The sequence below is a fragment of the Magnolia sinica genome, chromosome 16 (genome assembly GCF_029962835.1).
Source record: "Magnolia sinica isolate HGM2019 chromosome 16, MsV1, whole genome shotgun sequence".
NCBI lineage: Eukaryota > Viridiplantae > Streptophyta > Magnoliopsida > Magnoliales > Magnoliaceae > Magnolia > Magnolia sinica.
Window position 1 is genome coordinate 28,325,803 of NC_080588.1, and position 26,930 is coordinate 28,352,732.

The 26,930-nt window shown below is 38.5% G+C and overlaps 1 protein-coding gene across 2 annotated transcripts in view; it reads left to right on the forward strand.

Moving 5' to 3' along the window:
* LOC131229534 (NEDD8-conjugating enzyme Ubc12-like) overlaps positions 1-26,930 on the forward strand; it is a 36,464-nt gene that overhangs the window by 8,638 nt on the left and 896 nt on the right. Inside the window, exons 2-6 of one of the 2 annotated variants that reach the window (XM_058225523.1) lie at positions 8,007-8,073; positions 9,857-9,970; positions 22,839-22,947; positions 23,157-23,235; positions 23,344-23,460. In XM_058225523.1, the coding sequence (XP_058081506.1) occupies positions 9,862-9,970; positions 22,839-22,947; positions 23,157-23,235; positions 23,344-23,460 (414 nt within the window). In that variant the 5' untranslated portion in view covers positions 8,007-8,073; positions 9,857-9,861. The remainder of the gene's footprint in view (positions 1-8,006; positions 8,074-9,856; positions 9,971-22,838; positions 22,948-23,156; positions 23,236-23,343; positions 23,461-26,930) is intronic. The other variant, XM_058225522.1, reaches the window with a different exon arrangement.

The following is a 26,930-nucleotide window of genomic DNA, read 5'->3' on the forward strand; positions in this document are numbered from 1 at the left end:
AAAACACTCGTGTAGTAGGGTGTGAAATCCAATCCATGGATCTATGGTCAGGGTGTGGTCATGCTGCTCCTGCACTCGTAGCGCGTCAGAAAATGGGTTTGATGGACCCAACGTCCATCCACGTGAACTCATCTGCTCCGGTACTCTGTCGGCGATGCCTCCTCTGGTACACTCTAAAGGGTGCACCACTGATGTTCGCATCATCACCTCTCCCAAGTTCTTTGCTATAGTCTCTTTCACCTGATGCATCGCTTCGTAAATATAACCCATGGCCGACCTCTCTTTTGAATCAATTAGCCGTTACACCTTGACCAATGGGAGAGTGGTCCTCGAGCAAAACTTGATAGATGGCCAAAAATCTACATCGACCAAAACTATGTCTTGAACATACTCCCCCTTTGTAGTCTTGGAGAAGTTGTTACTTTTCCATTCTTTTGAGGTAAACATCGACCTTAAGCCAATTATATTTTCACGGATTCTTTTCAAAGTCAAGTAACACGTAGCAAACTGTGTTACAGCCGGTCTTGTCAACTCCCCCTTTGTGTGCTTCCTTTTTAAATTCAGGACCCAACAATGTTTGTAAATATAGACTGTTATAGCCCTTTGCTTTCGCCACAGTCTCCGAATAAACTTGCAACTTTCTAATGTCTGCAAGCATTAAGTTTATACAATGGGCCGCACATGGAGACCAAAACAATGTCTTCCTCTTTTCCATTAACATTTGACCTGCCTTCATGTAGGCAGATGCGCTATCCGTAACCACCTGTACTACATTCTCTTTGCCCACTTTATCAATAACTGATTCAAGTAAGCCCAACAAGTTGTCCGCATTTTTTGGAATATCGGATGTATCAACAGATCTCAAAAATATAGTACCGCATGGACTATTAACAAAAAAAAATTGTAATAGACCGATTCACTCCATTGGTCCACCCCTTTGACATTATTGTGCATCTGGTCTTCCCCCATTTCTTCTTATAAACATCGATAGATTTCTCTATCGGTTTAACCTCCATCTTAAAAAATTTACCCCTTACATTATGATATGACGATAGTTCAATCGTAGCCCAAATGTAGCAACTGCTTCCGTCATATGTGCGAAGAATGGACTCTTTACAAGGTTAAACGGTAGGCATTTGCATACAGGAAATGAGAAATGGAAAGACACAAACTGTCTATATCTTGTCTGGAAAGACACAAACTGTCTATTTCTTCTTCTTCTTAGAGTGGCTTGTTTTTCTTTTGGCCCACTTTCTTCCCATAAAACCGTTCTTTTCCTTTTTCCTTCACTGATTTCATCCACATCATCAATAATAGGAACCCTTCCAACATCGTACGCCATTTCCTCTTGTTGCTTCTTCTTACTAACGTTACCATCCAACAAATTCTTTTTTCTGCTATATCATCACCAAGGTATTCCGTAACGGTAACAGTGGCTGTAACGGCCACCACCCTTAGCCTTATGATACGGGGTGTAACGGCCGTTATGGTTTCTCTCTCTGTTTTTTTTTTTTTTTTTTTTAAATTTATTTATTTAAAATTTTAAATTGAAAAAAAATTTGAAAACCTTACATTGGGTTCCATAATGTTCCAGTACGGGGTCGTTATGGCCTCTATGAGGGGCGTAACGGTTACCATTGTTATCTTTACGTAACGGCCTTTACTACACACAATGATCATCACCAACTTGTAGACATGCCGCTATAGTTTTCTTCGTTCGGGCTAGGTGATGTTTCATTCGAAACACCTCCCCGATATTGCCTTCCCACAAAAAAAATACATCTTAGGTGGAGATTATTGTTTTCATCCATCTTTGAATAATATTCCCACGTAAGATCATTGTCTTTGGTCTTTGATTCCTTTCCCATCTCTAATATTTAACAAGAATCAACACACAAGTGACAGGCCTGCATATTAAGATTAAAAAACTATTTAAGCTCCGCATAAACATAAAATCTTATAAATGATTAAAAAAAAGGAGAAAATTCTTTTTTTTTTAAAAAACTATTTAAGCCCACATAAACTCCAAATCTTACCACTCTCTCTCAAAAGAAAGAAAAGAAGTGATATTATAATGTATGTGAGGCCTAAATAGCTTTTAAAAACAGAAGCTCTAAAAAAATTGCAAAAAATTGGAAAGAAAAAGAAAAAAAATTGAAATGTACTTTTTTCTTTTCCCCTTGAAAAATGCATATTTTCACCTAAACATGAAATAAATGAAATAGAAAAGATTAAATAATTATTTTATATGTATTCTTACTTATTTTAATGTAGAAATCGAATGCAACAAGCAGCGTTCGATTCCTTTGACTGACAAAAAAGATATGTCGATTTCTTTTTCTAGGTTTCCTATAGCCCACAACCTCCAAAAGTTTCTAAAATCTCTCAAAAGTAGCAAAAGAAGTGATATACTAATGTATGTGGGGCCTAAATACTTTTTAAAAACAAAAGCTCTAAAAAATTGCAAAAAACAGAAAAAAAATCAATATTTCTACTGGAAAATGCCAGTTTTCTGACATTAATATCGAATTGTACGATTCATAATTGAATTGTACGATTATGGCCCATTTGCGATTCACCCGTAGATATATATATATCATATGATTGTATGATATGATTCTAATCGCATGATTTGAATCGTAAATCGTACAATATCGACAACACTAAGTGAGAGTCTCATTGGTATTTTTCTAATATTCCAAGTTAGTTGCCTAATGCATTGATTTCCATTATTTCTGGTTTTGCCATTTGACTCATTTGTTTTTTTTCTTTTCTCTTTTAGCTTGCAACCTAATTCACTAAATCTATTTCTTGTGGTCTTAGGTGATAGTCTGATTTTCCAATTTAATTTCCTTCATTACTAGTTCATGAATCTGATTATTCCCTTTAACCGCCTTTACCTAAACATTTCAACTGTTAAAGAAATGTTGAATCATCACATATCAACAATATTTTTCTGTGCATATCAATTTATAATATGATCTGTTGATTTAATTCTTTATTTCCATATTTCATAATTTTGAGAAGTTTTAGTCTTTATTCCAGTTTGATTTTTAATTCTTACTTTGGCCTAAATTCTGTAGACAATTATTCATTGGCCCAAATCAATCTTGAAATACTCAGGAACATTAAGTATTTGATTAACTTGCTTAATATTTGGTTTCACTTTCCTAATTTATTTTTTATTTCATTATTTAAGATTGATACATATTTGGTTAGTTCAGTGGAAGTTCGGTTCATTTTTGTCATGCTTCTAATGAATACATACATGGTCGAAGTGACAAGGAAATTTATTTATCCAAATATTGGTGATATCATTCATAATATCATCGATATTTTGTATTGCCAGGTCAGTGATACTGAAATTTCTGGCAGTTAAATAATTTCCAAATATCGCCGATATTATTGATATCATTGATATTTTGAGAAGAATCCCTTGTAAAAGTTCCCTTGATACCAGCCATAATATCCTCGATACAAGGGAAACATCCGTAAATAGGTTAAAATTGACAAAAAATTGGAAAAATTTTTAAAAATCAAAAAAATTTCCATTTTTTTTTTTTTGGTGGAAATTTGTTCCTTAGGTGATTTCAATTACTTTGGGTTGTTATTGACTTAAAGTTTGGATTTGGGGAGAAATCTTGACTTGAAATGAAGATGGGTCGGAACTCAAAGGTGACTGGAAATCTATGTCTAAGCATGATTATCATGCATTGATATGGACTTGTGGCAAAAAAATTAACATTTAAGTGAAAAATGGAGGAAATTGGTGAAATCCTATTTTTTCCATTTTTATATTGGAAAATGTATTTTTCACTGTTAATTGATGTGGAAATTTTTTATGTCAATGTATTGGCCAATCTATTGATTGGCTACAAAATTTATATATTTATTTTATATTGTTATTTTTATTTTTTATTTTTTATTTTTTATTTTTTTTTCCGACAATACATGTTTAGGTCCCCATAAAATAAAAACTTATTATGTATAGTTGTTTCTTGCAATATTTTGTTTCCTACATGTGTAAACATGTGTCTTTTAACATCTCTTGAAGTTCCACCGAAAATTCCACCTTTTTCCGAATGTTGCCCTTAGACAACAATATGTTTCCAAGTATTGTCGATATTGATACATGTTTCCGTGTCCCCAGTCATCGATACACGTAACAATATGGATACTCAAAACACTGGGTAAGGATTATTTTATCTTAGATTTATGCTTTAGAAATCCGTAATCTCTCAAAACATTGATCTCTAAGGGGATTTTGTTTGTAGATCATCTCATTTGAGCTATCATTAGTTTCCAATCCACTATAAGTGTGCTTCTTCTTCTTCTTCTTTTTCTTTCTTTCTTTCTTTTTTTTTTTGAACTCATTTATTGCAAGGTCCACATCCTAGTTAGAAGACTGTGTTTTGGTTCCTTAGAGTGGACCCGATCATCATGTGGATCCCACCATTAGATCTCATGATCGTGACCCACTACCCTAGATGATCTAGGATTTTGAGTTTTGCTTATTATCGTTATTAGGAATATCATGAACGATTTAGATTGCTTTGATCGGTTTTTATTTTTGTTACTTTGTCTCTAAGTAATAGTGTGCACACATGGTGTGGCTTTTGGGGTATAGGGTTTTCTTATAAATAGGCAACCCCTTGTAGTTTTTTTCTCATTGAAGATTATTAATAAAATTCTGCGTTTTCCTGCTTCTGTAATTCTTTGAGTTGTGGAAATCTAATTGGGTGTGAATCCCTCCCTTCTTGGAAGGGCTAACTACCGTGGTGCGAAGCCACATCTATCCCAATTCGCCCACACCTCCTACCCTCTATATTCATCATCTCTCACAACCATCGCATCTCTAAATCCATCCATTTTTGCAACCAATCTTCCTTCTACAGCAGATTTGTAGAATCAAGCCTTTTAGGAGGGCTGAAACTTTAGTGGAGCACCGTGCACAAACTAGACATCCGATTGGTGTGAAGGTGGACCACACTTGGCAGACCAGCACCTAGCTGGCTGATTTCAGATTCGTGGGCCTCACACACATGCGGGTAGGATCCCACGCACGTGCGTCAGGCCCAGGCCGCTGTCCACACGTGTGGATCACTTTGGGTTCGTTTCTCTATTCTATTTCACCCATTTCTCACTTTATTTCCCTAACCCTAACCCTAGATAATACTAAATCCTAAGTTCTATTCCACTTTTGCAAACCCTACGCTTTCCTGATTTGAAGCATGCGAATCCCTTGGATTGGGAATTAATCCTTTGCATGCCTGGATGAATTTACTCTTTTTTGAGGATTGTTTGGTCTATAATTTTTAATTGATCCAGCCCTAACACGTGTAGGCTTAGACCCGTGTAGATTCCCCATGTTGAATGTTTGATCTTATGTGGGATGTGGAATTATTGTGTCTAAAGCCTGAAATCTTGCATATCATATTTAATTTTTATGTCCTGTATCATTTAATCTATTATAGTTTATTTACAGATTCATTCTCGTTGCATTAGAATTCCTCAATCAGTTAATAAATCAACTAGTCATCCTTTATAATGTTGACTTCTGATTCTTTAGTTTTACTAGTTTTCAATTCCCCAAATGTATAGATGGGTTCTATGAAATTATAATAAAGATTGTCTTAGTCCTTGAATTTCCTGCGATGGGAACCTTCCTCTACTTGTATGATGCCCTACATAACTTTAGTGCAATGCCATTGGGTCCCATGTAGAGAGATTCCATTCAGCTATTCCCTTTCTTTTATGTTCTTGCTTCAAAGATCTGGTGCAGAAATTTCAGAAGTTGCAATTAGATATTTTCAATTCTAGTTGCATTATTTTGGTATTTGGCAAGTGTTTCCTTGGTATCTTGTTGGTTTTCAAAATTTTCAACTCTTTCCTTTTTCCCAAATCTATCCCCACCCTAACTCCAGCTATCTGTCCAACTTAATTTCTCAACCTAGCCTTTATACAATCCTCAACAGCAGTCCCTACAGTTATCTCACCACAGTCTGTAAACCTGTCCATTAAAACTGACTCAAACCAGCCAGAATCTGTCCACATCTCAGTGCCAACTGCAGCTCAATATTAACCTATAAAACTATCCCTGAACCTGTTCAGTAAACTATCTCTAAGCAGTCCACTTCTAGGACAATTTCAACGTAAATCTTCCACTTCATCTTAGCCCCATTCTACTCTACAATCTGTCCACTAATAGCCAGCCTATCCAACTCAGCCAACAACCAGCCCACAACTGACAGTGTATAACATGTCCCAAAACAATCTACGATCCAGTCCAACCCTACCAACTTGTTCTCGTTGAGATGTCTATTTCTGAAATAAGTCTTGTTGATATATACAGTGGATAAATGGGTACTTATACTTAATGCACTCCATATGGGTACTCCTAGTCGTACTAATATGTTTGGCCCTTCTCACTCATCGTATAATGGCTAAAAATGACTTGATGACTTATGGTCTAACTAGAGTTATCCTTTGATAAAGTGAAATGGCAGAACGTGATTCATGTAGTGGACCCCAATTAGTTGGGATAAGGCTTAGGTGATGATAATGATTGATGGATGGACCAGCGGATCTACGAAGGAATCTGAGAGTGACATGGTGGATGAGCCATATATCAAGGTGAAAAGATTGTAGGAAGGTGTGTCAGTCATATTGGTGAATCTGAATGTGTCTGTTAAGGTTGAGATGGACATGAGGGTCTCATCCCAAAGACAATCGGAGCCCACAAGTTAGAGACTAGCTAATGACAAATGTGGCAACGTGAAGGGCAGCAGTGACAAAGGTGACAACACAACGATCATAAGCCGATCAGAACAGCCAGTGAACCCATGATTGATGTTCCTCCCCTTACGCACGTAAATCCAATACTGTGGAATAAGTGGTAATCAACACCCGGAGGATGGTGAAGAAGCAAAAGGAATCAAATGATGTATGACACTATCCTATGAGTGAGATACCGATCCTGCATATAGGCCTTCATAACCAACTGCCACTAAGACCAAATAAGATGTGACATGGGGGTGCTTTTATGTTCAAACACTGACACTGATTTCCAAACTCGTGGCTGAGTTTTTCGAAGCCTGGTGAACTAATGCAACCAGCTCTCAGCCTTGCAAGTTGCATTTCCTTTTAGATGTGTCTTAGGTGGACTTGCTTCTAGATAGTTGTAAACACAATGCCCTGCATGCATCATCTATCATCCAACTGTCCGAATACATTAATTTAAATCCTTAATCGTACATCTGGTCCATTGCACATGCTTCTAGAGATCCGATGGTCCAAATTGACCATCTCCCTAGCATGCTCCTTGATCCTTCTATGTGGATACTCTTGGCTCAAGATCATTGATCCAATGGCAACAAATCTTACAATTTTCCTTCCCCCCCCCCCCTCTCCTTTTGTGCAATATCCCTAGGCAATGCTCTTCTGCATGTCCATTTGTGATTTGGTGGAGGTTATGTTCGATCACATCATGTTGACTTTAGTAGAAGGCCCACCAATGTAGTTTTTTGACTCTCATTTCTGGTCCCAACCCTGGGTAAAGGAGGGTTCTGTCAGGTAGGCAGCTAGTGTAAATCTTTTGCCATATCCTCTGCAAGATACGGACTACACCAACACGGGTAAAGTGGAAAGCAGGCAAGGGCTGATGACTTCAGAACTCTCAGTATATGGTTGGAGTTTTGGGGAGTGTTGCTGGCTGTATCCTTCACTTGGCATCCACTAATTTGAGAACGGTTTGGTCTATTTAGCGAAGGACTTGTACACTTGTTTGGATTTATTTACAAGAAGGTAAGCATGCATGCTTTGTGACTTACTAATCACACGCTTCATTGATTACAAATCGGATATTGTGCTTATTTATTGTTGTACACTAAAGCATAATTTTGCATAAATAAATCAAATAATTTCGTTGATTTTCTTTTCCATGTTGAAGATCATTTTGCTTTCATTTTTTATAACATGGTCTATGTATCTCGGATGTTTGTTGGCAGAAGCCACTATTTCCTTTTGTGCCTGCCATATCTTGGGGAAAGCAGATATATCAAGATACATTACATAGTAAGTTGTGGTGCCTTCTATGTTCTATTTTGCAGTGGAATGGTTATGAGCTATAGCATGATTTCCACATTGCTTATTACAATTTGGGATAAATGATGCTTCTACATTTTTATTGCACACTCATGCAATGTACAAAGCAGATGTCCAATTGTACTACACCTGCTCATATTGGATTTTGGGCCTCTTTATATTTTTATATAGTTCTTGCTTTTATTTCCGATCAATTACCATTCATGATCAATCACTGCATCATCTGCAACCTTCACTGAGAGATTTGATTCCACACTTCCATCAAGATTTATTATTTGAAAGTTTTCAAGGCAACTTGAGTTTAAACGTCTTTGTTGTTTATGGCAGTGTAGTACACACTGAAAGACCTTAAGACAGGTGATATGAAAAATAACTTACATGGATGGGTAGGGTGGCTTAAATCCCTCATACACAATGAGAATTGTTTCTAGTCTTCTTGTTTAAGGTCCCATTGCCCTTAGATTGCTTATGGACGAAGAAAGAACTATAGCTCTTTATGTCATTGGCCTTGAAGTTATTTGGTCAGAAGATGTGGTCATTTGAGTTTGGTGTTTTACATATTTTGGCATGTACTTTTATAGTGCATTTAGTTTGCACTTTATTGTCATAGAAATATATACTAGTTCTGAGCTTTGCTTTTTCTGAAAGCATAAGATTTGAGGCTTGGTGTCTCTTATTAGTTATAATCATCAAAAGGCTCCTTGTTTGGCACAACAGATGACCATGAAAAAGTTCAATTGTAACAAATGCTATTTCAAAATCAGAAATTCGGTGTGCTTTTCCCATGCTCTGAATGATATCATGTTCCGTTGCTTTCATTGCATTGGTCTTCCATATTACCCCCATAAGACCACATCAAACTCCCTCCATCATTATGAAAAGCCCTCCTCATGTCTGCATGACCCAAATCTTTATTGATTTTCGCATACTCATTGCACGATCCTTCTAATCCGGTGCCACTCCCGCTATGAATCATAGTTCAGAATTGTGCTCAGACTCCTGCTTCTTAGCTGTTTATAATTGCTAACATTTTGAAACAGAAGTTTCCCTGGCCCCTCACCTGAATCTGTTGCCTCTTTGCTTCACATTTCGTGCAACTTTACGACATCCTTTGTTGTTTCCCTTGCTCGACGCAATGTTGACGCATGAATCCAAACTAGCAGACTAGAACATTCCATTTCTTTCAAGGGCCTGTTTGTTTTGCCATTACTCCGGTAAAGTAAATAGGTCATTAAAGAAATTTACATGTCTCCTTATGTCAGACGAATTTGACTTTTGTTGTGGTTTGTTTGGACATTGGATGACCTGGTAAAAAGCCGATTAGGGGCCTCTTTCGTGTTTGTTTAGAACTTGTAAACATCATATCGAGGGGGGGAAATGATATGACGTTTGTTTTGCCATTACTCCGGTAAAGTAAATAGTCATTATAGCAATTTACATGTCTCCTAATGTCAGATGAAATTGACTTTTGTTGTGGTTTGTTTAGACATTGGATGACCAAGTAAAAAGCTGATTAGGGGCCTCTTTTGTGTTTGTTTAGAACTTGTAAACGTCATATCAAGGGGGGAAAATGATACGGTGCTTTGTGGGGGTGAGGATATGCACTAAATACGTGTGTTTGTTTCATAGAAGACACTATTGGACTAACTTGTGAATTATTGGACATTGTTTTTGGAGCATATCTGTTTCCTTTTGGAAGCAACAGTTCTATGTACTTTTAATACTAAATTAACTTAATTTGTTGTGATTGAAGGAATAATGATTAAGCTTTTTAAAGTGAAAGAAAAGCAGAGAGAAACTGCCGAAACTGCAAATGGAAGGGGACCTGTCAAGAAGCAAAGTGCTGGGGAATTACGTCTACATAAAGGTTTGTTCTTTTTAAAGAGGTCTCAAGTCCAACTGGTTGGATGACAATTTATGGTCCACCCAGCGAATAAGTTCCCTTTGATCATGTATGTGCAACATCCAACCCTTCCAATAGGTTGGGTCAACTATAAGGATCATTTTATCCAAAAGTCAGCCTAACCATTCATCAGGTGGATTATACCATAGAAAACAATTTCTAACCATTGATAAATAACAAACATAACAAAATACTAGTGTGGTCCACACAATGAGTGGATGTGGCTGATTTTTATGCAAGCTAATCCTCATGGTCGGCACAACCTATTGGAAGGGTTGGATGTTGCATGCACATGATAGAATAGAAGTTATTTGCTGGGTGGACTATGAATTGTAGTCCATCCGGTCGAACTTGACACCTTTTTAAATATCTCTGTTCATTGCCCTCTCTCTCTCTCTACACACACACACAAGCGCAGTCTTAGCCCTTGACTTTTTTCTTTCTTTCTTTCTTGTGAAAAAGAGTTATTTGCTGAGTGGATTCATCTAATGAAGGAAGATGAGGGAACATCTGGACAAAAAGTCTGCCTTTGTGGCAGCCCTCTCTTTGCTCCTTCCAAATCTCTCTCTCTCTCTCTCTCTCTCTCTCTCTCTCTCTCTCTCTCACACACACACACACACACACACACACACATATTTGTTCTTTTTACTTTGTTTAGTAACCTCTTCCCTCCCTCTTGACTACATTCAAGTAACCACTTGGAGTCTCTGTAATCCAATGGACTACTCAAAGGACGGTAATCTATGTAGGCACGCACATCAACACGATACACATATGAGATCAATGTCATCAGGCCTTGCTTGTCAAAAGTGGCGTCCACATGCTGAATGACTTGGATCTTATACAACCTTCCCATATCGCATTTGTTTTGCACCTGTGCTATGTAGGCATAACACCAACACGATATACAGATAAGGTCAATGCCCACATGATGTCTAGCCCTGCTTGATTTTTGGGCCAGAGGTTGCTTAGTGCATACATATGCTAAACGATTTGGATCTTACTCAAACCTTCTACGATCAAACACGTGTTGTCCACCCATTCATCTAGAGGTGTACACGAACCGAGCTAGCTCGATTAGCTTGCTTAACTCGACTCAAAAAAGCTCGATTCGACTCGGTTCAAAGCTGAGTTCGAGTTGAGTTGAGCTGATTTTTTGAGCTTGAAAATGAGTTCGAGCTGGCCCCAGCTCGACTTGACTCGGATTGAACCCAGCTCGAATCGAACTCGGATTGAACCAGTTCGGTGACTCGGTTACTTTGATATTGATGTTGCTCTCACCAAGTGTTTGATGAAATGACTCAAAGAAGTGTGGCTGGTGGCAAGGAAGGTATGTATATGAAACCAACACCCTTTTTTTCTTGATTTTTATGTTGCTTAGAAGGTGTTTGATAAAATACGTGTAAAACCATTGCTGCTGTCTCAAATACACTAAGATTTTGAAGGTGCAGTCCAGGTGTTTGAAAATGCTGCAATGGCGAACTCGGCTCGAACTCGTCTGAGCTACTGACCGAACTGAGCCGAGCTGGCCAGTCAGGCTCAAGGACCAAGCCGAGTCGAGTTCGAGCTGAGGTCAGCTAGTGGCCGAGCCGAGTCGAGCTGAGGCCAGCTCAACTCGGTTTGACTCGATGTACACCTCTACATGCACCGAGTGGTTCACTACTAGTTATATAGGGAACCGAAATCTACAGGCATCCCATTAGTAAAAGTAAATAATAAATTATGCATGCATCCTCATGGACAGTGGCATCCTTTTCTCTCTGCTTTTGGTGTTGTGATAGTTTAGGTTTGCTATATTCTAATGCCAAAATTAGACAGGGAGGGTCCTCTATTAATCAGGGTGGGTGCAAATGGTGGCTCACAACCATATTTGTTTGTGTGTGATAATTTTTGAAAGGTAACTAAATGATATTGAAAACAAACGGATAAGCTATTTCCAGAGCAGTGAAGATGATGAGCAGTTATCTTGCCCACTACAAACAAGAACATACCAACAATATTCTCTGATTTGTACCCAATTTCAGCTCTTGAGTTTTCCAGACCCCCTGCCCAAGTGATAATTAAAATAAATGTCATCTTTCCTTTTTTTCTTTTTCTTTTTTTTCCGAAAAATTATATAGTGTTTATCTAGGCACCTGATCTTGCTTTCTACAATAACAATTTTTTGAGATATAATAGAAAATCTATAGAGCAGACTAATTACAAGAAAGTCAATTAACACTCTCATTTGATTGAAATGCCTTTGAAGAGTAGTATTTAGATGTATTAATAGTAAGGGAAATTTACAAAATACTACCTCATTAATATAGTATTTGCATCCCGCTACCTTTTTAAAAAAATGTTTTCGATAAGCTACACCATTAATTAAGTAATTATCACTTGAGTACCTTCCGTTAGATTTCTGACTGCTCAGGTGGGCTCCACTGTGATGTTAATGTGAAATCCACCCCTACCACCAGACGCATCACCCCATGTTAGGCTCAGGGTCCAAAAATTAGCCCTATCCATGATTTAGGTGGATGATGTGATTGGAAACAATGTATAAGGAAATGGTCATCCTCCAAACTGTTTCCCTTGGTGTAGCCCACATAAATCATGGATGGACCTGCTTTTTGGGTCATAGGCTTAAATTTTGGTGTGATATCTAATGGTTGGAGTGGATTTCATATAATATTCATAATTGTAAAAATCAACAGTTGACGTCTCTTCTAACAACTTCCTTTGGAATGGCCTGCTCGAATTACATGTTAGCCTGATTTTTTGGCCCTGGGCCTCTTGTGGGGTTACATGTTTAATGGTTGGAGTGAATCTCACATACACATCAGGGTGGACCTCGTAAAAAATCAGGGTGGGTGTCTTGTAAAATCTGGTCCCCCCCCCCAAATATAACAGTAGAAATATGGAATAGTTGGGAGAGGGACGCCCACCATTGATTTTTTTAGGGGCTCACTGTGATGTGTATATGAAATCCACTCTGGTTTAGATAATTCCACGTTACGCCCAAGCCCAAATCAAGCTGACTTGTTATTCAACCGGGCCATGCCAACGAAAATAGTTAGGAGAGAGATGTCCACCCTTGATTTTTACAAGGTCCCCTATGATGATTATGTAAAATATACTCCAACCACTAGATGCCACCCCAAAATTTAGGCTTGGGGCCCGAAAATCAGACACATTCCGTGATTTAGATGGGCCACACCAAGGGAGACATTTTGGAGGGTGAGTGTTGCCATATACATTGTTTTCAATCTTGCAATAAACTTGAATCATGGATGGGGATGATTTTTTGGTCTTGGACCTAACATGGGGAGACACGCCGGGTGGTTGGCGTGGATTTCACATAAATATAATGGTGGGCCCACACGAGCAGCCGACCCCTTGTTTGCATGACACCCCAACTTCTATTAAGAAATCTAATGGAAGGTACTTTAGTGATAATTAATTAATGGTAATCCATTCTAGGCGAGGCTAGATAGTTTCTAGATTTAAGACTTGAGGGAAATGTGGAGAAAGAAAACCGTAGGAAAGCACAATCGGGAGAAACACTTTCGGAGGGGGAGAGGTACGTAAGTGTTGATGGGCACTGGAGGTCCTATTGAAATTGTGGGGGCTGAAGATGCACGGGGAAAATGGGAAATAGTTTGTAATAGGAAGGTAAATCAGCAGAGGTATGGTAGGAGGGGAGCACCGACGCTATTTGGAATATTCAACCTTGTTTGTTGAGAGCTTCCTAATAGGTTGGTGGCTGATCAACTTTGAAAGAGTTTTCGGTCAGGTGGGGATGGTCATGGAACAAGGTGTACCAAATCGGTTACATGTTGGCCGTAACGACCGATACGTAATGGTAACGGCCGAGTCCATTACGCGATACGGGGGTTGAAACAGTGCCCCTTAGTTTTTGGCTCAGATTGGTCGTTACGGGGGCCGTAACGGCCGCTACGCCCCATAACGGCCGTTATTGCCCCGTAATGGTTAGGACGTAATAGTCATAAACGGGTAGTGTGTTTTTTTTTTTTTTTGGTCTTTTTAAATTGCAATTTTTCTCATTTTTGGCACTTTTCTCTTTCAAATTCTTTCATAAACTATTTTACTGCAAATTCCAACCACTCATAGCTTGAATTTGAGGATCAAAATAAGTTATTTCAAGGATTTTGTTGAATCAAAGCTCTATGGGCTATTTTCCAGAAAATCTTCAAAAATAGTTATTTATACCATTGTTTTGAATCTATGTTGTTATGGTTGAATATAATGCATTATTCCAATTAGAACATATGAATGTGCATTTTACAGATTATGCAACTAATTTTTATTTTTATTTTTATTTTTATTTTTTGATCTTTTTAAGTTGCAATTTTTCTCATTTTTGGCACTTCTCTTTCAAATTCTTTCATAAACTATTTTACTGCAAATTCCAACCACTCGTAGCTTGAATTTGAGGATCAAAATAAGTTATTTCAAGGATTTTGTTAAATCGAAGCTCTATGGGCTATTTTCTAGAAAATCTTCAAAAATCGTTATTTATACCATTTTTTTTTGAATCTATGTTGTTGTGGTTGAATATGATGCATTATTCCAATAAGAACATATGAATGTGCATTTTACAGATTATGCAACTAATTTTTTTTATTTTATATATATATATATATATATATATATATATATATATATATATATATATATTATATATATATATATATATATATATTTTAAAATTTCAGTCAAATTTTAAAAATTAGCAAGAACCTACACATGTGAGATATTTTAATATTAAATTCATTCTAATATATCTATAATTAGTATTAGATAATTAAAAATAAATAAATTTATGAGTTTTGTAGTCAATGCCAGGCTGTCAGGTTCATAAATTTATTAAACCACCTGATACAGCTTTCTCACCAAATGGTGGACCGTTACATCATCATAAACAAATTCAAAATTACAAAATGAATGCATATTTGGAATATTTAGAATTTTCTGGATTTAATAGATCTATTTTTATTTTTATTTTTTGGTTTTTTTTAGAACAATTTTTTTTTTGACCGTTACAAGGGGCGTGTCAATAACGGTGGGCACCATTATGGCCACAGTTGCCACAGCAGTACACTATTTCATGGAGGTTGTCATTCTGAGAGAGGAATTCTCCCAATCTTTTAGGTTTTGCTTTCATTCGAATGAGTTCCGAGGAGCTCGAAAGGGCGATTCAATTGTTGAATGAGGAAAGCTTTGGGGGTATGCTAAGTGTACAACGAACGCGATACATCCCAAAACGTAAGAATAAAGAAGGGGAGAATTAGAGGAAGCAAGGGAAGTTAGAAAACAAAATGTAGATGGTGACAAACCTGAGGGAAGTAGTGTTGTCGTCGCAGGGCCATGCTCCATTGTCTTTCAACTTGGAAACAGGAAGGTCCTTCGAAGAGGCCGTGATGAATGACCCAAGCCAGGGGATAAAGTTCTCGGAGGCAGAGGATCCCACACCAAAGAAGTGGGTGTGGAAGGTGCTTACAAAGGAGGGGCCAAATGTCTATATTAACAAGAAATCTTAGAGGATTCCCTGAGGACCTTTTAATTTTGACCGGTTGCTTCAATTAAACTGAATCTAAAGGAAGAGGAAATGGTGGTTTGGATAACCAAAAACTGTAGGGGGGTGGATGAAGAGGATATAGTGGTGAAGAGTATCCAAGATAATTTATATTTAGTTTCTCTAAGTTGTCAAGAACATTCAAACATGGTGTTCTCCCCTTGCAAAGAGTGCTGAGATGTCACTGTGAGAAGAGTTCAGAAATGCGAAGAATGATTAGTTTTTGTTTGGGAGGACCACTGGTATCAAATATGGAATATTCTGATGGAATTTTAGATAGACGACATCTTCAACGAGATTGGAGCATGTATTGGGTTTGTGTTATTGATTGATCCTTGAACGAATAACAGTGATGAATTGTGGTTTGTAAGGTTGCAGATTAGGAAGAAGAAACTTGAATCGTACCTGGAGTTGATCAGTTTAAGAGTCGAGGAGACGAAGGTGATGGTAAAGGTGTTCCAGGAACAGGAGGAGTATACATCAGAAGGTGGAGGAGTATGTTGGATTCTGTCAATGGTGGTGGAAGGAAACGATGAAGGTATGTAGCAAAAATACTCTTGTGGAGTATCGAATGTTGAAACGATCCCATACCTTGCTCCTATTGGTCTTCCAAAAAGTAATGTAGAGAAAGGAGAGGAAAATCCAACACTTGGCAAAGAGAGGGAAAAAAGTACATCTCTCGGCACAACACTAATGAGAGAGGAGAGGTTGATGGACAGGTGGCACAACCCTCGCCATAACATTATATGAGCAAGATTGAGATAGTGCGATGGGGAATGTGTTGTTCAAGTAAAGAAATCGAGTCTCTGACTCGCGTGGATTTCCAGTCACATGCGGAGCTTCTTCTGACTTTCACACAGTGCGAAAGTAACTTAATCTTTTGCATGTGTGCCAATGCTAAACAACTACAACACGATTTCAAGTCACAACCTACAAAAATAAGTAGCAGTCTGCAGGAGAAGAGGGAGTTAGGAATAGGGATGGTGCAGGAACTCCACTCCGAATGATTTGAACCATCAATTAGACCTTCAATCCCCATGGAACTCCAAATGAAGTTCACCCAGGTGGTTATTGTGTTATTAGGGAAGGTGTACAGGAAGCCCTAGGGCAAGAATGTATGGGGTCAGGTTATATAGCGAGGGCGCAGTTCATCAATAGAGAGCTTCTCCAGATTGGCAAAGCTTCATAGCCTCTCAACTAGTTCCCTACAGTGATTTCGACGATGATTCCTTCTCTACAGGCGACGATGATAAGGAAAATCAAAACCCAAACATCCTAGTTTTAGTGATGACTAAGGTTAATACCCAACTACGGCAGGGGATTGATAACACAGGGCAATTTAGAGATGGAGGAAGCTGACATGGTAGCCCCGTTGGCAATTTAATGACAGGTGGTGGCAGTAGTAGGATCGACAGTGTCTCTAGAGGAAATTAACGGGGTGAATGTAGTTTGCGATCTGCCTCAGTTTCAGAATAGAAAAATGTCTTTGGCCCAAGGTATGAAGTGTATTATACTGGTTAAAGTGGAAATTGCACGTTTAGTGGGGGTGACGTTTGGCGACTGGCCGGAGAAGTACGTGGTCCTATTTGAATTTGTAGAAGAAAGAGGAAGCGGCAAACAACTAGTTCAGTATGATACTTTCGATAAAATCCATAACAACACAAGGGAGATGGTTTTTTGTTGAGAAGGTAAATCAACCTTTGGTAATCTTCTTCTTTTTTTTTTTTGGGGGGAGAACTTTTTCTCCTTTAAAGAACCTCAGGTTTTGGATGGCCTTTTTCAACGGTTTATGGGCCATGTCGAGCGAGACTCTAATCTGAATTTTGGGAAGAATTGGATGTCTAGGAGAAAATGGTGCTTACCATGGTGTATGGGAGGGGATTTCAACGTAGTTAGATTTGTCCACGAAAAATTAAATGGGGGACGGATAACTACTAGTATGAGGAACTTTTTAGATTGGATCCACAAGAATGAGATGGTTAATTTACCTATAGGCAAGGTTAAACTTACACGGTCGGATGGACAAACTAAGGCGATAAAGTCAAAGTTAGATCGATTCCTTCTTTCTCCAGATTAAGTGGAGAAATTGCCATTGATTCATCAAAGAGGCTTGCCCAGGCCGATATTTGATCATTGCTCGATATTGCTAGGGATAGATGAGAAAGATTAAGTCCCCAGTCCTTTTAGATTTGAGCTATCCTGGTTAGAAATAGAGGGGTTTGCGAATAAGGTGAGTGAGTGGTGGTCCTCTTTCTCGATATAGGAGGGTGTAGAATTTGTGCTATTCCATAAATTAAAGATGTTAAAAAAAGAAATCTGTAAATGGAAGAAAGAGGTTTTAAGGGGGGTGAGAGGAGGCATTTGCGAAAATACTATAAGAAATATAAATCCTTGATGTAAAAGAAGTGAGTAGAATTGTCAGAAGAGGAGAGAGCATGGCGAAAATACACTGTGTAAAAGACAATGCTAGAATGAGAGAGTTAAAAATTTAATGGCGCCAATGATCGTGGGCTCTTTGGTTGAAATAGGGGGATAAAAATACAAAATTCTTTCATGTTATGGCAAGTGTTAGCGCAAGGGTTAACAAGATTAAGTCTCTCATGGTAGAAGGGGAAGAATTGAGGGAAAGACAAAGGTATGTGTGATGCAGGACAATTAACTACTTGCTCTAAAAGCTCGAACTGTTAGAGCATGGCGAATCAATCCCTTTATCTCATAGCCCAGGCCCCACATCTCATGGGTTAGGACCTCGGCTAAACCCCCCTCGTGGGCCCCAAATCACATGGGTACCGGCTCACATGAGCCACTCACCTCACATGGGTGAGGCCTGCCTCTCATGAGCCACCTGCCTCGTACAGGCCACCCACCCCGAGTGTGTCCTCGCATCCCACAGGCTACCCCACTCAAGCCCGGTGTGAAAATGCCCCTGCATTAATCACCTCCGGTGAGGAGTCTCGAACCTGAGACCTCCTGCTTCGATACCAATTTGATGCAGGACTGATGCATGAATTAAGTAACATGTGAGATCAGATAATTGAATTAAGATATTTAAGAAAAAAACACAAACATCACTATATTAATCACAAATATCATGAAAATTAATAGAAAATCATATGTAATCCTGGCCTAAGCTACAAACATCATAACATAAGATCATTAAATAAAACGAAACTAAGATTTAATGGATGTAGGGACATCCAATTAGCATAGGATATAGTCTATTTCAAAATAGGAAAATAGGAAACCTAATACAACCTAGGGTGACAATTAGGGTTTGGGTAATTTGGGAAAAGTTAGGGATTTTAGGTTTAGGGTTAGGGTTTTGGGGATGGAAGAATGGGGTTTGATATAATGACGACGGGAAGCCAAAAGGAGCAGGTGGGATTCACATGCGTGGTGTGGGACGATGAGTTTAGGGCGGTTAGGGTTTGGTTTGTGGATGGGTATGGGAAAGTTGGGTTTTGGATAAAATGAAGATTTGGAAAGGGAGAATTAAGAACCTGAAGAGAATACTTGGATGGGGAAGGAAGACGGTGTGAGGATAGATGGAGACCTCTCATCTTCATTGATGAAGATTAGCCTCGCGCCAATCTTCCTTCCAAATTGCATGGAAGCATCTTCAAATCGCATGAAGATGGGAGAAGAATGCAAAAGCTTTTTTTTTTTTTTAATCATGAAATTCAATGAGGGAGAGGTCACACACCTTCCTCTTTTTATAGATCCAAGAAGTTTTAAAAATTACAAAAATTCCCGTCTTGTGAACTTTAACAAAAATAGCCAGTCTAAATAAATCAACTAAAACACTCATAATGTGTCCAAATATAAAATAATCAAAAACTAAATCCTAAAATATGATAAAGTCTAAAATTGCTGTGGACAATCAATGATCAATGGCCCAATCATGTGATCCATGCGATCTAATGGCCCGATCGTCGCGTCCCTCCGATCCAACAGTCTGGTTCACTCCATAAAGCAGCTCATGTGCATCTTCCCAGTGTGGGGTCTTCCAGAAGCTCGCACATGCCCATGAGGTCTTCAGCACGATCACAAGTACTCGCTTAGCCACAAGGAAATCGGCGCGACCCGTCTCCTCCTCTGATACGTACGTAAGGGTGTATGTGACATGATGTCCTCATCAATTTGATGCAGGACAATTAACCACTTGTTCTAAAAGCTCGAACTGTTAAAGCATGGTGAATTAATCCCTTTATCTCATAGCCCAGGCCCTACATCTCATGGGTTAGGACCTCGGCCGAACCCCCCTTGTGGGCCCCAAATCACATGGGTACTGCCTCACACGAGCTACCCACCTCACACAAGCCGGGCCTGCCTCTCACGAGCCACCCGCCTCACACGGGCCGCCCACCCCAAGTGTGTCCCCACATCCCACAGGCTACCCCACTCGAGCTCGGTGTGAAAATGCCCCTGCATTAATGTGCTTCTGTAGTTGATTTCTATAGGAGGCTATTATCGAAAGAAGATTGGGAAAGACCATTGCTCGATAATTTGGCTTTTGCTTCTATCTCATCACAAGTGGTGAACTCATTGGAAAAAGGTATTCTCCAAGGAGGAAGTTAAACAAGTAGTGGAAGAATTGGGAAGCAGTAAGGCTCCCAGACCGGACGGCTTTGCGATTGTGTTCTACCAAAGGTTTTGGGAGTTGGTAAAGAGGGATGTGTTCGGTTTCATAAAGGAATTTTATGAGAAAGGACGTATTGCATCAGAGTTAGGGGATACATTTATAGCGGTTATCCCCAAAGAAGGTGCCGAAAGTCTATGGGACTTCAAACCCATTACCTTATTGGGAGGACCCATACAAGATCTTGGCAAAAAGGCTCGCCTTTAGATTTCGTGCGGTGTTGGGGGAAGTCATTTTAGACTCACATGGGGCTTTTATGAAAGGATGACAAACAACGGATATCTTTTTGGTGGCAAACGAGTGCATTGTTTCTTATAATAGAAGGGGGTTCAAAATACCTTGTTTGTAAGTTAGATTTCGAAAAAGCATATGATCATGGATTTGAACTTCCTAGATTACATGTTAACAAGGTTGGGATGCAGGGCTAAATGGCGGTCCTGAATGCAAAAATATGTGAGGTTGGCAAAATTCTCAATACTGGTTAATGGATCCTCAAATGGTTTCTTTGCAGCTTCAAGAGGTCTTCGTCAAGGGGATCCTCGTCCCCCATACTTATTTGTCGTTATCATGGGGGCTTGAACAAAATGATAGACAAAGGGGTTCAGCTGAGCTTGATGAAAGGTTTTAGAGTGGACAACTCAGATTTCCAAGTCTCTTATTTGCAGTACACAGATGATACCTTGCTATTTTGTGAGGCAAATGTTCTAAATGTCGAAAATCTTCGAGCGATTATTATCAATTTTGAGGCAGTTTCGGGTTTAGAAGTTAATATTAGCAACAATGAGATTTTGGGGGTGGAGATTCCTAAGGAGGAGCTGGATATGTATGCCACTATATTTGGATGTAGGGTGGGCTCCTTTCCTACATCATTTCTTGGCCTTACGTTATGCATGGGGAGACCGGCGAAACATCTTTGAGCGATCTTTTTCTATGGTTAGCGAGGATTTCAGTTGAGGCAGATCTGAGGGTGGCTAGTTGTTTTTCCATTCTGGGAGAGAGTAATATGGGCTCCGCTGTGGAGAAGGAACCTGGTAGAGGAAGAAATTGCAGAATTTATTAGTTTGCTTGAGCTGCTTTCAAACGTGGTTATGGTAATCTCACAAGTTGATTCGATGGTATGGTTAAAAGAAAAATCTGATAAGTTCTCAGTGAAATCCCTCTATATGTTCATCAGTGGAGATGCGTCTAAAGCCTGGACTTGTCCGACGACGTTTGTTTGGTGATATGACGCTCCTCCAAAGGTGGCAGTGCTTGCATGGCTAGTGGGGAGGAAGAAGGTGCTAACTTTAAACAATCTTCGCAGAAGAGGTTTTATTACGCGGAATGCATGTCTTTTATACCTTCAAGATGAGGAAACTATGGATCACCCATTTACGCGATATGCTCGTTCGTGAAAGAACTGTGGGATCTTTTTTCCAATTTATTCGGAGTTGCATGGGTATCGTCGAGATCCATTGATGATTTCCTTATGCCATGTCATGGTGGCTGTATGGGTAAGATTGGGGGGGAAATGTGGCGTTTCAGTTTGTTAGCAGGTATTTGGGCTCTATGATTTGAAAGGCATGATCGATGTTTTAAGAATTGTAAGGGGCAGGTTTTGTAGGCATTCTAAAGGGCGAAATTTCATGTAATGGAGTGGGTGCTAGCATCAAAGATCATTGTTCAGTTTCCAGAATACTGGGGGGCCTTGTAAATCTTTTTGGTCTTTACACTCGTAAATTTGCGGCTTCAGTCATGTTAAAAAAAATAAAAAAATAATGGGGTAGCTTGTTGAATACCTTTTTGAAAAAGGTACTGGGATGTAAATACCATATTAATGAGGTAGAGTTTTGTAAAAGTCCCTAGTAGTAATATATCTGGAGAAATGTTCATTAGGCATTCTCCTTTGAATAGCTCTTAGGCAGTTCCAATCATGTGGACTTCCCCGTCAAAGGAGCACACGTATCATTCAAGCAGTGTGGAGAACCTATTGGACTTTGCCTCAAACTGACGCAAAGGAAAAGCCAAGAGGACTCGTTAGCATCCATTATCTGCCTGGAAGGTGATGGCATGTTACTACGTTGTTGTTCGAGGGCTATATATTGCATTTAAGCTGGCTTGGTATGAACAGATATAATTGGAAGTCAACCAGAGACAAGAAAAGAAACCTTTTCTTGAATGGTAGAAAAGGAACCATATTGGCCTTCGTCTCAGATATTCCAATTCTTAGCATCTGTTTTCCTTACAAAGCTTTGATGGTCATTGCAAGTAGAAACAACAGATGTTTAGGAAAAATCCTAAGAGTGTTTATCGAGGATGTATTTTGAAGAAGCTTCTAGAGTACTCACTGGGATTTGGAGTTTGGACCATTCAAAGTTGTTTTGGTTTACTGATGAAATAGTTTGTCATAAAAAAGTTGCCGAGTGAAGCTTCTTGCACACTTGGCTTACTTCGCCATGGTCAATTGTCATCTAGTTTTGCGATCTGTTGTTACCTTCTCCCAATTAGGCTAACCTGTTTATATTTGTCATTGAGTTATAAAATAGGTTGTCATATGGCCAAGCCATTTATTTCCCAGTATTGCAAGTCTCTAATACTGAGTTTTCTCGTGATATCTGATATTTCTTATTTCAAAGATATTAGTGAGCTGAACCTGCCCAAAACAACTACCATATCATTTCCTAATGGCAAGGATGATCTTATGAACTTTGAGGTCAGCATTCGTCCCGATGAAGGATATTATCTGTAAGTGATCTTCTTCGCTGCTCATCAACATATCAAAGGATTTGTTATTGACAACAAAATTATATAATTAGGTTGTCATATCTTTTTGCTCTTTTTATTCCCCCTGTATACACGCTTTTCTATCTTTTGTGCTACTTCGTCTAGTTTTTGGTACCACCATGAGTCCATGACGATTATAATGTTAGCTTAACATTTCACGTTATTGCCAGAGGTGGCATATTTGTGTTTACTTTCCAAGTCCCTCCTATCTATCCTCACGAGGCACCGAAGGTCAAGTGCAAAACGAAGGTATGATTCTGATTCTGTTCATTCATGGTGTCTTTGCTCTCTCTGTTTCTATTAAGATTCTTGATCAGTCTATATGCAACATAAGACCTAACAATATTTCTATCATAGGTGTACCATCCTAATATCGATTTGGAAGGAAATGTTTGTCTCAACATTCTGCGTGAAGATTGGAAACCCGTTCTCAACATAAACACTATCATATATGGCTTGAATCATCTTTTCACGGTAACTTCTTTTTATTCTCTGGAAGGACATTAACTTATTTGCATTGTTGTTATCATGGTTCAAAATATCAGCCACTACATGGTGTATTGTCTGGATTATTCAGTATTGGTATCGATACGATATTTATATGTAAATCAGCAATGCTCAAAATTCAGTCTCGACCAGTTCAGCTAGTACATACGGCTGCTATGGAAAAATATGGGCAGATAGGCAATGTCGATGCTTGTGGGACTATTTTCTCTTTTCTTGTTGTTTGTGGTTCTCTTAGAATAGTGTTGTGAGCTTGCAGTATTCATGTTACTAGTAAAAATGCATGCTCAAATCCACATGCATCACCACACAAGTTGATTTCAATTTTTACTGAAATAATGCCATGGGAATCAAAGAACTCCAAGCAATAAGCCATTCATAGAAATCACATTAAACAATAAACCGAACATATAGCAGAGATGTTTGTAGAAATCGATGGAATGAAAGCTGAATGCCCACCTTTAAGGTTGGATTTCTAGCTTTTCTTCAAGCAATCCATTGAATAAAGAAAATGCCTACATGAGACTTGTGACCTTTGTACTTTGAGTGCAACCAATGTTTTCTCTATTGTTATCATGTAATGCATCGCATCCATAGGATACGAATACATATCGATAATTGCACGGGATATATTGGTTGTATCACGTAATTGATGCAGGACATGGAAATTAAATATAATATGCAAGATTTCAGACTTAAGATCATTCTAATTTAGAAACATTCACAAAAATTATACATCTAACATAAAGTCAAGCATTCAACAAGGGAGATCTATAAGGGTCCAAGTCTACACATGCTAGGGCTGGATCAATTAAAATTATAGACCAAACAATGATCAAAGGAGAGTAGATTCATCCACACATGCAAATGATTATTTCCCCAATCCAAGGGATTCACATGTTTCAATTCGGGAAACCCCAGGGTTGTAAAAGGGGAATAAAACTTGGGATTTAGGATAATCTAGGGTTAGGGTTAGGGAAATAAGGTAATAGAGAAGTGATAGAGAGGAGAGAGAGAACCTGTAATCAGTCCACATGTGTGGACAACAGGCTGGCCTGAAGCACGTGCGTGGATTGCTGCCCGCACATGTGTGGGGCCCACGAACCCAAAAAGGGCCAACCAGGGGTTGGTCAGCCAGGGATGGGCCATCCACACACCAAGTTTTAGGGCAATCAGATGACTGGTTTGAGCATGGTACTCTGCCAAAGTTTCGGCACTCCTACAGGGCCTGATTTTGGAAATCTGTTGTAGAGAAGGATTGACTGCAAAATAAAGGTGGATTTGAAGAGTGGATGATTGTGAGAGATGATGACTATAGATGGTAGGAGATGGGGGTGATTTGGGATGAGTGTGACTTCGCAACATGGTAGTTAGCCCTTCGAAAAAGGGAGGGTTTCGCACCCAATTGGATTTCCACAACTCAGAGAATTAGAGAAGCAGGAAAATGCAGAATTTTATTCATAATATTCAATGAAAACTAACCTACAAGGGGTTGCCTATTTATAAGAAAAACCTATACCCAAAAGCTGCGCCATGTGCGCACCCTATTACTTAGAGACGAAGTAACAAAAATAACAAGTAATCAAAGCAATCTAAACCGTCCATGATATTCCTAATAACAATAATAAGCACAACTCAAAGTACTAGATTATCTAGAGTAGTGGGCCACGATCATGAGATCCAATGGTGGGATCCACATGACGATCGGGTCCACTCCAAGGAACCAAAACACAATCCTCTAACTAGAAGACCCTCTCCGGACGTTGTCATCGACCTAGATCGATGGTGGGGCCCTCCTCCTTGCGTATGTGCGTAGGGGGGGCATGCGTGTGCGCGAGATGTCCCCATCAGTAATTTATCACCGTTGTTGGGAAGCATCGGGAAATTGGTTGAATTTTTCAATGAAACTTCAGGCATTATTAAAAAAAGACACCAATACACACTTAGAAATCAAAAACTCACAAGAAACAAGTGAATGAGTTTCTTTTGTATAGGGTCATAATCTATGCGCTAACTAAACTGATTCAACTATATTCAAAGTCAATTCATAAAATTTATAAATGTAAGAAGACATGTATGGGAATGCACACATTACATTCAAAAGCAAAAGAAGTAGAAGACTAGAAATATACCTGTAGATTTTGAAAAAAGAAATTTATTTTTTAACAATTTTTAATTATTTTTTATTATTATTTTCCCAAAAAATTCCTAAATTGCTAAGTATGTGTAGATCAGGTTATATGCATGTTTGATTTCATATTTGGAAAATTTCCAAATTGCTAAGAATGTGTAGATCACGTTATATACATGTTTGATTTCATGTTTGGACACTAAGATTGGTACCAATTTGGGAAAAATTGGGAATTTTTTTTTTTCCCTAAAATTTCCATAACTTGGCCCATCTCCCCAAAATTTTGAAATCGAGGCTCCAAATCTATAACTTTTCATGCAAAACATGAAAAATTATGGATTTCTTACCATTTGACACTATTTACAACATATAAAAACGAATCAAAACTAAAAATACACACCTTTTAGAATCTAACCCCAAGAAGCTTTCGATCGCAATTTCGGAGAAATTTTGAAGACTTTCTTCCCACAAACTAGAGTGGACTGGCTGAAATCACCTTACAATGTACTAAGAAGTTTTTATTTTTATTTTTGGCAATAAAAAGTCTATTTTGTGAAATTTTGACGACTTTTGAAACAAAACAGAGTCGGTTTCCTTTTATCCCTTTCTATATCGCACTAAGTATTGATATATCTTACTATAGATTAAGAACTTATAAAGGGGAGTGGATATATTGCATGATGTCATGAAAAATGGATATTAAAGCTAGGTTTCATATTTCCCAGATGGGATAACAAAGATATCAATGATATCATAAGATACTAAACACACTAAGTGCAATTACTTAGGGAAGAGCAGGGTGTAGAGGCTCTGTTGGGATTTTCTTTATGCATGGAGGTTTCCAAGAACGTAGACTCCTTTTTTCAAGTGGTTCCTCTTGACTCCTCTCTAGTGCTTACCTCTCAAGAGTGCTTCAATTGCTTACAAACCCTTCTAATGTCCTTTTATTTTCCATCAATTTACTTCTTTTCACTAACTAATTGCATGTACCTTCTGCCCATTGCAGCTCAAAGAGATGTGTTTCATTTTAAACGTAGAATTTTTTATTTTTTGCATAGAACGCTTTGGCATTAAGCTATTTACAAAGTACTAAAAAAACCTAAAAACTCTAACACTGTCATACTCATTGAGGGTGATGATGGTGTCTAGGAGACCACTCAACCTTTGGTGTTGTATTGACTTAGTACCTTGGACTATTATATTATACTAAGATCTATAATATGATTCATTTTGAGTCCTATACTCTGAACTAATCATGGTACTTCTAGTCTAGTAGATTGTAACTTGTAGTTTATATTTAATGTGTGCG